General features: G+C 60.7%; 1 protein-coding gene across 1 annotated transcript in view; it reads right to left on the reverse strand.

Annotated features, from left to right (window-relative positions):
- The window catches only part of PCNX3 (pecanex homolog 3), a 22,058-nt gene that overhangs the window by 2,312 nt on the left and 7,971 nt on the right, over positions 1 to 11,775 (reverse strand). Inside the window, exons 16-31 of the mRNA XM_008050958.2 lie at positions 11,513 to 11,604; positions 11,251 to 11,360; positions 10,946 to 11,051; positions 10,753 to 10,845; positions 10,448 to 10,598; positions 8,796 to 8,940; positions 8,278 to 8,455; positions 6,931 to 7,039; positions 6,686 to 6,815; positions 6,194 to 6,252; positions 5,875 to 6,090; positions 4,500 to 4,753; positions 879 to 1,109; positions 608 to 711; positions 176 to 323; positions 3 to 94 (exon numbers count right to left, since the gene is read on the reverse strand). Of these exons, the coding sequence (XP_008049149.1) occupies positions 3 to 94; positions 176 to 323; positions 608 to 711; positions 879 to 1,109; positions 4,500 to 4,753; positions 5,875 to 6,090; positions 6,194 to 6,252; positions 6,686 to 6,815; positions 6,931 to 7,039; positions 8,278 to 8,455; positions 8,796 to 8,940; positions 10,448 to 10,598; positions 10,753 to 10,845; positions 10,946 to 11,051; positions 11,251 to 11,360; positions 11,513 to 11,604 (2,218 nt within the window). The remainder of the gene's footprint in view (positions 1 to 2; positions 95 to 175; positions 324 to 607; positions 712 to 878; positions 1,110 to 4,499; positions 4,754 to 5,874; positions 6,091 to 6,193; positions 6,253 to 6,685; positions 6,816 to 6,930; positions 7,040 to 8,277; positions 8,456 to 8,795; positions 8,941 to 10,447; positions 10,599 to 10,752; positions 10,846 to 10,945; positions 11,052 to 11,250; positions 11,361 to 11,512; positions 11,605 to 11,775) is intronic.

An 11,775-nucleotide genomic window follows, 5' to 3' on the forward strand; every position in this document is an offset into this window, starting at 1 on the left:
CCTCGTGCGAGATGACCAGCCGCTCCTCGTTGGCCGCGATGGCGTCGTACAGCGCCGCCGGCTCTTCGTACTCATCGGGGGACGTGAAGTGGTCCTGACAGAGGGGCGGGGGCGCATCAGCACCCCGCCCCGGGGCGGCTTCATCCCGCCCGCGCTGCCGGGGCACCCGACCCACCTGGTGGAGCTTGAGAGCCATGCGGACCCCGGGCGCCACGACGCGGTGGAGCAGGTCCATGTCGGCGAAGACCCACTCGTCCCGCGGGGAGGTGATGCGAAAGTCCCCCTTGAACAGGGCGTGCAGACCGTACAGGAAGGGCTCCAGGCTGAGCAGGCAGGAGGAACGAGTGAGCAGGGGCGCAGAGGAGCCAGGGGTCTCAGGCTTCAGGGGAGCTGGGCCAAGGCCCTTCCTCGCCAGGCCTCCGGGTCCCCGACTTGACAAACAGACCAGTCTGCCCACATCCCTCACAGCAGCGAGCAACTGGCGGGGTCGTGACTGGGAAGTGCGCTGCCCGTGTGAGAGCTACACCAACAGTTAGGACCAGTGGCATTTCCAGAGCTCTCCACGGAGGGGACAGCAATAAGCCCAGCAGGACCCGCGAGGACTCACCTGGCAGACATGCTGTGCGAGGCTGTCCCCAGGGCCCGGCGGCCCAGCACACACAGGCCAAAACACAGCGTGACCAGCGGGGAGTTCCAATCCTGGTCCACGGGCTGTGGCACAAGGACCCCATCCCCAGAGCCCAGCTCAGACCTGGGACAGGGACCTTGGGGAGGGGGGCTTGGGTCAAGGGAGGCTCAGGTTGGAGGAACACACACGGGGAGGGGGCGAGCCCAGGTCCAGGAGCTGGAGGGCACAGCCCATGGCGGTGGGGCCCGACCTGGCTGCGCCGGGAGGCACAGTACTGGATCCACTCGAGGTGCACGGCGCAGAAGGAGGGCAGAGAGAGGCCAGAAAGGCGCAGGTCGTAGTCCTCATCCACGCTCAGCGAGAAGGTGGGGTCCGAGTCAGCATAGCCAGGAGCCCGCACAGGCCGCAAGGCAGTTGCAATGCCCTCATGGCTCAGCCACGCCTCCAGCTTTGGGGAGCGGCTCACGTAGTAGATTATGCTCTGAAGAGGAGAGGGTAGTGTCAGGCAGGGCCTGGCCTGCCCCAGCCCCTGGGGGAGGAAGCATCAAGGGAAGGAGTCTTCTCCCCCAGATGGAGCTGCCCGTCTCCTAGGGCGTCCACCTCCTGGAGCCCTCTCGGCTCCCTGAGGCCGCCGGGCAAGTCCCCTAGGCCAGGGCAGAAGTGAGAGAAAGCCGACAAGAAGCGCCTATGGACAGAGTCACTTGGAGGGTCCCCGCTGTGGCAAGTGCCCTCAGGAAGCATCTGTCTGCCTCCTCCTGCCAGCCCTAGAAGTCGTCCTATTGGTTAGGGCTGCTGAGGCTCAGACAGAGAGCAGCCTTGCCTGAGGTCACACAGCAAGGCAGGCTGAACTGGGATTTGAACCCCGGACCTTCAACATCATGACACGGATGCCAAGATCAGGCAAGCCCCCATTTACTGGGAACTGAATGCCCTCCCTGTAGCCACTGCCTCCAAGTAGCCACTGCCTCCACTGCCTCAGGGCCTGGAAGGTCAGGTTGAAAGCCATGCTGCCTACAGGTCAAGGGGTCTCCTTGCCTCTGAGTCACAGGTCCCCTTGGGCAGCTGAGGTGTGACAGCCATCAGGCCTCTCCTCAGAAAAAAAGTCATAGGAGCAACATCTTGAGCCCAAAGCTGGGGCTCCTGGATCCCTAATAAGAGGCCTTGTTGGTTTCTAGGCAGGGGTCTGGGAAAATGTAGCGGAGCTGTGGCATGCAGGTTGCTGGCACAGCCAGGATGGCAGTGTGAGGCCAGCGGCCAGTGAGGTCACAGGGATTCCATGTACCACCCTGAGATGGAGCCGATGGAGCTGGCCCCTTGCCTGGGTAAGAGGCAGGGAAGCCCAGGGCTGGGGAGGGTGGTGCAGCTGGCATGAGCAGAAAGCACCAGGCAGTAGGAATGTCCAGCAGAGTGGCTGTGGTGGGGGGAGGAGGCAGCGAGGCCAAGAGCCTGGGCAAAGTGACCAAGGTCCAAGCTGGAAGGAGTCAAGGGTCTCAAACAGCTCTAGGGGGCAGGGCGTGGGACACCTGGACGCAGTGGCTACAGGGAGGGCATTCAGTTCCTAGCACGTGGGGGCTCACCTGGCCCAGTACAGCCTCGGCCACAGGCAGGTGGGTGGGCAGTCTGAGTAGGGCGAGCCTATCCCATTACCAAGAGGAAGGGGGACCAGGACCCTTGTAGGGTGAGTGGGGCAGGGCGGCTGGCTCCAGGCCAACCCGCTCCAGACTAACCTTCCCACCCACAGAACGTCTCTGCAGCCCAGGTACCACCAGAGAACCCAAGGAGACCCAGAAGAGTGGAGCTTTGGGGCAGGGGCGGAGCCAGCCTGGCACACATGAAGTGCTCGGTTACCTTTCGCCAGTGCCACTGTGTTCTGTGAAACACCCTCAGCATGCTCTCAGGAGAAAATGAGGACGGGGCAATACTAGTGGCAGGTCCCATCGGAGTTCACTGCCGGCCGGGCTCTGCCCAAAGGGCTTCCCAGGAAAACCCAGGGCCGGGCTCCCGACAGCCTGGTGGCCCTGGCTGCCCCTGCCTCCACTCGGCTCGCCCAGTCGCAGAGCAGCCTGGGAACCCGTTTCTGTAGCCAAAAAGGGGCCAATTCCCAGGCCCTGCCTCTCCCGAGGATTAAGGAACACACTATGGAACAGGCATGGGTTTGGAAACACTGCCAGGCCCCACGAGTGTCAAGGCTGGGCTACCGGTGATGGGGGAGCTGGCGTCTCTGGGGTCCCAGGGGTCGGCCCGAGTCTCTCACCCACTGCACTCTGTGACTCCGGCGGGAAGGGTGACGTGCAGGAGAAGTACCAGAGGAAGGCCTGGCCAACCGAAGGCTGGAAAGGGCCTCTTCCCCCCTGGTAAAAGGGGACACCGCCCCAGTTCTGCGAGGCTCCCCAGTGTACCCCAGCACACCTGCTTCCCCAGGCCCTGCCCACGGCAGCCCTGACTTGTTCTTCCGAACTTCACGCTGCCCTTAGCAGAGCTGCCCGGGTCCTCCAAGCTCTTCTACCTGGCTCTGACCCTGCCAGCCTTTGAGGCAGCCACAGCTATGGCGAGTCAGCTTCCCCATGGGACAGTAAAACAGGCAGGACCAGGCTCATCTCACCCAGCCTGGGTCTAGCACATGGTGATCAGAGGGCGACACTTGGCTTCAAGCAGGACTCGTGGGAGGCAGTTGGGCAACTAGGGCAAGGGCACCACCCGAGATGGGACAGGACCATGACCCGTGGGCTGCCCCAGGCTGGGAATGTTCCTCTCTGGATCACAGCTTCCTTCTTGGTAAAAGGGGGGCAGGGCTCACAAATTCTAGGAGTGGCTGGGAGGACAGAAGGAATGACAGAAAAATGACAGCTCTTCTGACATGTGGCATGAATGGATGTCCACAGAGGCAAAAGGACAGCTGGGCTGCACGGAACTGCCCGAGAGAGATCCTCAGGGAGCTTTGGGACAGATCCTGAGAGGGTATGCAGCGACCCAGACTGTGATCACCAACCCACCTTACTCCCAGCACTTATTCTGGGTGCCACGAAATCTCATCGTTTCTACCACCTTACAGAACTGTAATAACCCCCACTTCTCAAGGGGGATAAACTGAGGCACAGAGGTGACAGTCTAAGCTGCCCAGAACCTCTATCCCAGGGGTCCTTCTGCACTCCACACTGGGCCTCACCAATTCCCCATCATCCCCATCAGGTCTCAAGACCCTCAGGCCCGGCTTGGAGCGCCCAGGCTGGGACAAGAAGTCCCGTGGCTCAGTTGGCTGGGCTGGGTTCAAAGCCCAGTTCTGCCACCTTCTACTGGTTCTGTAGCCTTGGGCAAATCACTTCACCTCTGGAGCCAACTTCCACACCTGTGAGACAGCAGGGCCTCCCTTAGGTGTTGGCAAACTCGACCCGGCTCAGAAGTGGGGCCCGGCGCTGAGCCCACCCCACGGTAAGCACTACAGCTGGGTCACTGCTCCTGTGGCCATCCTTAACAAGCACCGTTTGCTCCAGCATCACGCTGTGCTGGGGACATGGGGCAGGGGGACTGGGATTTCAAAGGCTGGCCTGGGCAACTGCCCCTCTTGGGACCAGCAGTAGCCCCACGAGAAGGTCCGTGCATGTGCTGCCCACCTGCCCCAATACCTGTTGCCCAAGGCAAGCCTTCACCACCCTGGGGACCTATCACCAGAGCCAGGTAGCACTGGGGCCCCTGTGGACCCTATCTGGCAGTGGCACCGTGGAGAATGCTTAAACTCCTGAAGGCTCCTGCTGCCTTGGGCAAAAAAGGCTCCCAATAACCCAGGAGACAACACTTGGGAGGCCCCTGGTCAGCGAGCGCCCACCAGTGGGGACCTGCCACCCAGCTGTGCGCCTGCCCCCAACCCCTGTACCTTCACATAGTAGGTGATGAGGATCTTGCGGAGATCAAAGACCTGCAGCATGGAGGCGGCGTTGTTGTCACTGATGCTGTAGCCCTCCAGCACGTACTTGCTGGCCGTCACCTCCCAGGCCAGCCAGCGCTGCCCAAAGGCGGCATTGAAGGACAGGACCCGTGGCAGGTGGCCAGGCTCGCAGCAGCAGCAGCCCTCGTCCTCCTCCACACCCTCGGTAATAGCCTCCACCTCGCGCTGCTGGCAGTAAGTGCCTGCGGGGGACGGGTGGCCAGTCAGGGCCTAGGACAACCCCTGCCTGCCTCATCTCTGGCGAGCACATTTGAGGCCTGCTGCTATTCGCCCCACCCCCCCAGGAGTAAACGCTACAATGAAAGAAACAAGTGAGCACAGCTGGGCACGGTGGCTCAAGCCTGTAATCCCAGCACTTTGGGAGGCGGAGGCGAAAGGACTGCCTGAGCCCAGGGTTCGGGACCAGCCTGGGCAACTTGGCGAGACCTTGTCTCTACAATAAACCAAAAAATAGCCAGCATGGTAGTGAACGCCTGTAGCTCCAGCTGCTTGGAAGGCTGAGGTGGAAGGATAGGTTGAGGCTGCAGTGGCTGTGAGCATGCCACTACACTCCAGCCTGGGTGACGGAGTGACTCCAACTCAAAAAAATTTTTTTTTAAAGTGAGCACAGGCCGGGCTCAGTGGCTCAGCCTGTAATCCTGTGCTTTGGGAGGCCGAGGTGAGCAGATTGCCTGAGCCCGCGGGTTTGAGATCCACCTGGGCAACTTGGCGAGACCTCATCTCTACAATGGAAATCAAAAAATTAGTCGGGTGTGGTAGTGCGCGCCTGTAGTTCCAGCTACTTGGAAGACTGAGGCGGAAGAATGGCCGGAGCCCAGCAGGTCGAGGCTGTGGTGGCCGGGGGCGGCCACTGCACTCCAGTGTGGGCGACAGAGTGAGACTCCAACTCAAAAAAAAAAAAGTAAGCACAGCCTTTCTCCTAACTCCTGGCAGCCAAGGGTGGAGGGGCCGAGGGAGACAGGGGTCTGGTCTCTCTACACTCTTGGTGTCTCTTATGAAGCTGGCATCCAATCCACATGTGTTCCTGAGAGCAGGGTGCTGGCTCACTCATGGCGTGCCCTAGGGACCCAAGCCTGAGACCACAGAGCATGCCGGGGGAGCTGGCATGACAGCCCAGAGCAACAGGCCCAGCTTTCACCACGGCAACCTGCAGTCACTACGGACCCACAGTCAGGGCCAGTGCAGGGCTTGCCCAAAAGCCTCCACCACCTCACTGCTCAGACTGGGAAACCGAGGCCCAGGGAGAAAGAGGGCATCAGGCCCTGGCCATGTCTGCCCACCCAAGCGCTGGCTGGTGGCTCACCCCGGAACTCAAGGCCACGCAGCTGGAAGGTGACGAGGCCATTGCCAACCTCGATGAGATGCACTAGGGCGTTGAGGTAGTCAGAGGCCAAGACGAAGCAGTCGCCGGGGCCGTAGTTGCCCCAGCGGCCCAGCATCAGGTCCCCACACAGCGTGTGCTGCAGTGAGCGCGTCAAGTGCTCGTAGAAGATGGAGTTGAGGTTGTTGTCATCAGCGCCTGGGACCCAGAAGAGACAGATGGCGGGAAAAAGTAACGAGTAAGCAAGGTTCCCTCCCTGGGGAGGCCCTGTCCCCAAACCCCCTGAAGGCGGGGTACGCACCGGGGTTCCGGTCCAGCTGTGTGACCAGGCGGGTGTTGGAATGGTCCACACGTTTTGTGCTGCTCAGAGAGAAGAACGTGTCGGCAGAGGATGAGGCAGACGACTCAGATGACAATCTCCGCCTGCACCAAGCATGTCCTCTCTGCCCATGCTCTACCCTGTGCCACGAGGCAGACACCATCCGTGACAGCCCCGTTATGCAGATGAGAAGGCTGAGGCCCAGAGACATGAGGGGACCCATCCAGGACCACACAGCCAGAAAGAGGGGAAGCTGGGCCTCACACCCAGGCCCGACCATCCCAGGCTGTGAGCCCGAGGCCTGGGCCTGGCGTGGGCTCTGCCCTCACCAGATCCGCGACCTCAAGCATTGCCACCGTGCTCCAGGGCTCACAAACCTGCTGTGGGCCCCTCTCTGGGCACCAGCCAGCACGACTCCCAGCCCCTTCCCTCCCTTCCCTGCTGGGCACTGGCTCCCATCTCTGTGAGACTCACTTGTAGTCCCGCTCCCAGAACTTGAGGGGCCGCGCGTAGGACATGATGAAGACGGCACTGCCTAGCAAGGGGTTGAGCGGCGTGGAGAAGAGCCCCGAGAGCAGGGCCTGGATGAACAGCATGGCCGAGTCTGGGCCAGAGTCAAGGAGGTGGCAGGCTCGCAGGACCCCCCCCTCGCCGATCCCCGCCGCCCCAGGCCACAGCCCTCCCAACACCCCACCGGACTCAGGCAGCAGGCTGGATACGTGGCACAGCAAAGGGCTGGGCAAAGGCGTGGAAGGCTGAGCCCCAGGTGATCTGCCAGGGCGCGATGTAGGTGAGCACAAAACGCAGCTTGTACAGCAGGTCCCACAGCTGGCAGGAGCACGAGGGGCGAGGACAAAAGACACACAGGGTCAGGCCTCACTCAGAGCCTTGTGCCGCCCCTCTGGCTGACCACGTGGTGCCAAGCTCAAGGTCACTCAAGGCATCTGATACCATTAGCAACCCCTTAGACAGCTCTAAGAGGGCATTACCCATTAATTCACACAACTCTGGGGATTACCTATTCTTACTGCTGTCCCCATTTTGTGGACAGAAGAGTTGAGGTTCAGAAAAGAAAGAGAAGGGAAGTGGCTTCTCATGCCACTAGGTCCCTGGCGAGGCTGGACCTGGACTATGGTGCTCAAAGTCAAGACGCAGTCACAGGCCCTGCCCTCGGAGGGGCACATGCTCTATTGTCCACCACCCAGGGCCAGGCAGGAGACAAGAACAGATGGAGTGAGAAGGCTTAAGCCTGCTTGGGGTCCCAGACACCACTGCAGGTCCCCTGTACAGTGCAGAGGAATGGTCCTCTGTTCACAATGACCCCCAAGCCCTGACAGTGCCACAGCAGGCAGATCCTACTGGCTGTGAACCTCAGTGCTGACTGTCTGGATCCAGGGCCAGTCAGACCCTCGCAGAGGGGCAGAGCTCAGAGGTGGCATCTAGAAGACAGGGCGAGGTCCTGAGTATCCTCAGTGTTTTTAAGGAGGGCAGTCATGAGGTCAGACAGAACTGTTCAAACCCTGGCTGACCACTTCTCTGGGAGACCTGAGGCAGGTCTCTTTTTTTATTTTTTATTTTTTGAGTTGGAGTCTCACTCTGTCACCCAGACTGGAGTGCACTGGCTGCTCCCAGCCACCACAGCCTCGACCTGCTGGGCTCCGGCAATTCTTTCGCCTCAGCCTTCCAAGTAGCTGGAACTACAGGTGTGCGCTACCACGCCCGGCTAATTTTTTTTTTTTTTTTTGTAGAGATGAGGTCTCGCCAAGTTGCCCAGGCAGGTCTCGAACCCACGGGCTCAGGCAATCCTCTCACCTCAGTCTCCCAAGAGGCGGGATTACAGGCTGAGCCACCGAGCCCGGCTTGGTCTCTTAACCTCCTTAAGCCTCAGCTTCTCTCCACAAAGAGGGTGGAAGGAACCTCTTTCTCAGGGAGCTGCTGTAAAGGCCCATGGCAGGAATGACAGAGTGGTAGCCACCGGCCCCTGGGAAATTCTCTCCCCACCCAGCAGAAGGATCTGCTCCACCCCAGCTGGGCAGCCTGGCATCTAGGCCGCAGCCCCAGCTCACCTTGCTACAGAGCAGAGACATGAGGAAGTAGTCAAGCAGAAAGCCCTGGGAGAGGCGCGGGTAGTCAAAGTGGAAGAGCAGGACGGTGAAGGCCAAGGTCAGGTACTGCTGCGGTGGGCAGCAGAAGGCCGAGCGCAGCAGCTTCAGCCCGGCCACAGTCATCAGCAGCGCCCGGCAGCTGTGGTGAGGACAGGCATCAGGCGCTCAGTGGGGGCTCAAAGGGCAGTGGGCACAGATGCCCCATCCCTCTCCTACTCTGGCCCGAGTGCAACCCAGGTTTCGGCTCTGCTGGGCTGGCCCCTGCCCTTTGGGGCCTGTGAACCTCAGTCTCCACTCTAAAGGGGGTGAGGGCAGACACATTTGCTTTTCAATAGGCAACGGCTTCGGCAGAAAGCATGTCGGGAGTTGGGGCCTATTTTGGCTGGCTGAGCAACCTTAAGTATGACTCTCGCTCTCTGGGCCTCAGTTTCCCCATGGGTCAAATGGGCAGGATAGAAGGGGGAGTGGGTGGTTCTCACTAGAGGCAGAACTTATCCGGGTGGCTGACGACAGTGTGGGCATCCACCGTGAGAGCATTGAGCACCACGGCAGGATAGATGAGGTACTTCTCCATGCACTGTAGGCCGGCATACAGCTTCTCGAACCACATGACCTGGGCGGCACCTGCAATGGGAAGGCAGGGCTGCTGGCCGGCTGCTGGCCAGCACCCGGCCCCCACATGCCCCTTCCCGGGAGGCCCTGAAGACTAGCCACCACGGGGCCAGGATGGGTGAGCTCTGAGAGTGATCTGGAAGTGCAGGCAAATTACGGACTGTGTTGTCCTGGGTCCCTAGAGAATTTGGGAAAGGAGGTGATCCCTAGCAGCTCAAATGAGGATGATGAGTCCTGGCAGGACAAGGGTGTCACGTGCCACTTGGCACTGACTTTAGGGCAGACGCTTTGCCCTATTTTGCTGTCTGCAAAAACAAGGCTGAAAGGGAAATCTCAAATGCCCACCAGAGGCAGGCAAGAGCCATGTATGGCGGAGCTGGCTGAGGCCCAAGAAACGGTGACCGCAAGCTTCAAGGCCCTTCTGAAGGGTCTTTCCCTTGGACCGACCTGTTGTGCCCACATGGGATGCTGGTAGGGTAGGGGTTGGGGGGGAATCTACCATTGCTTAAGAAAAACAAGGAGTTGGGCATGGTGGCTCATGCCTGTAATCCCAGCACCTCGGGAGGCTGAAGCAGTAGACTGCTTGAGCCTAGGAGTTCAAGGGTAACATAGTGAGCCCCCGTCTATACCAAAAAAAAGTTAGCTGGGCATGCTGGCACATGCCTGTAGCCTCAGCTACTTGGCCACAGCCAAGTCTGGCCGGTCATCATAGCAGAAGGCAGAGACAGAAGGATAGCTCGAGCCCAGCAGGTGGAGGCTATGGTAGCTGTGAGCATGCCATTGCACTCCAGCCTAGGCAACAGAGTAAGACTCTGGCTCAAAAAAAGAAAAGAAAAGAAAAGAAAGAAGAAAGGGAAGAAGACAAACAGATAAGGAATATAGACCTGCACGTTACAAATCAAAATGTTTAAATATAAGTTTCAGGGTCCTCTGTTTACTTAAAAACATTTTCTTAGAGATGGGGTCTCGCTATATCACTCAGAATAGTCTCAAACTCCTGGCCTCAAGTAATCCCCCAAGGAATCCTCCCAACTCAGCCTCCCGAGAATCTGAATTTATAGGCATGAGCCACCATGTCTGGCTGAGGCGCAGGAATTCTTAAAAACTATCACATAGCCCAGTGAAAATGCACACCAGGCGGATGTGGTCCACGGCTGACCAGTCTGTAATTCTGGACAAGAGATCCCTCCAGGGCCCTGGGATTCTACTTCCATCTCCTCGGAGACAGCAAGTAGGGCAGAAAAAGGGCAGTGAGTAAGGGGGGTGGGCACAGCGGGGGCCGAGCCAGGCACGGGGAGAAGAATGAGGGAGAGGGCAATGTGGGCAGAGAGGGCAGGGAGGGGGGCAAAGGGCCGGGGCAAGGCCGGCCAGGGCAAGGCTGGCCAGGGCCTGCGTAGAGAGGGTCGGGTGGGTAGAGGCTGCCCCCTGCTGGCAATCCTGAGCCAAGAGGATCACAGCTTCGCCAGGCAGCTCGGCCCACCAGAGCAGGAGGGTGAGGGCTGCCCCGGTGGGCACTCACCGCGCACTTCGTACTGGCTGTACTCCAGCGGCTTCAGCACAGGCTGCGAGAGGCAGAACCAGGGCAGCTGCTTGCGGAGTTGTGGCAGGAGGTAATGCGTGAAGAAGCCCACAGCCCCGGCCAGCGCGTACAGCACGAAACCCAGCACCGACTGCAGGGGGAGAGGCCGGAGGCTCAGCCGAGGGGGCTGGCCAAGGGGCCCCAGAGCGCGGCCTGGCACAGGCCAGATGGGGGCTGCCAGGACCCTCGGGTGGAGCAGGTTCCCGTCAAGACTGGGGGTTGGGCGTGGCCTGAGCCCCACGAACCTTCAGGGCGATGAAGACGGTGCTGGCACTGATGGCGAAGGTGAGCACGGCGATCACCACACACATCACCAGGTCAGAGTGCAGGACCTCACGCTGTGGGCCAGAGAGACCAGCATAGCTGCCCGACGCTCCTCCCAGCCCCCAGCACCTGCCACTGCCTCCCGACTAGATGCCCACACTCCTGCCCCCTCACCACCGACTGGCGCATCTTGTCTGGCAGAGGGTCTGGGGGCTCGGCCCGGGCTGTCTCCAGGCTCCGCTCCTCCAGCTCGGGGAAGAGCTTGCTCCGGATCAGAGACCTGGGGGGAAAGGGGCAGTCAGGGCTGGGGCAGGGGGGCCGCCCTCCCTCCCACCCACAGGCTTGGGGTCCAGAGGAGGCTGGGGCCAGTTGCTCACAGGCACATGCACAGACCCTCGGACCCCTACCGTGCTGAGACACAGACACGCGCACAGAGCACGCACACGTGTGCACAAGGACAGGCACATGCAGGCACCCACCAGAGCACGGTGGGGTCACTGCTCTGCCGGCTCAAGTGGTAGGACAGCGCCACCAGGAGGCCACAGAAGACTGAGAAGAGGACAGGGACGTGCTGCTCCGGCCAAGGAGTCTGGGAAGAGAATCCATGCTGCTCAGGGAGGTGAGGGCAAGCGTGGGGCTGGGGTGCCCCCTGTGAGAAGCCGATGCTGAGCCCAGCTCACAGCCCTGTCCCAGCCACCCCCACAGACCTCAGCATGCCCCCACCCTACGGGCTACCCCTACCTTGATGGCGCCCAGGCAGAAGCCATAGAGCAGGGCAGCGGCCAGCAGGCTGCGGGAGAGGCTGAAGACTGCAGTGAGCGGGCTGGTGGCAGCTGCGCGGTGGGGAAGAGAAGGGACGGCCCCACTCACGCCTGCTGGCACCCACCTCATCCCCAGCCCACTACTCCCAGGGGCTGGCCTCCCTGGGACACCACCTCCAACCCACTGTTCTCTGCTGCCCTCAGCCCTGAGAGGCCTTCAGGGCTTCTGGCATCCTTGGGTTT

The sequence above is a fragment of the Carlito syrichta genome, unplaced genomic scaffold (assembly GCF_000164805.1).
Source record: "Carlito syrichta isolate Samal-C Ts95f unplaced genomic scaffold, Tarsius_syrichta-2.0.1 Scaffold154564, whole genome shotgun sequence".
Lineage (NCBI taxonomy): Eukaryota > Metazoa > Chordata > Mammalia > Primates > Tarsiidae > Carlito > Carlito syrichta.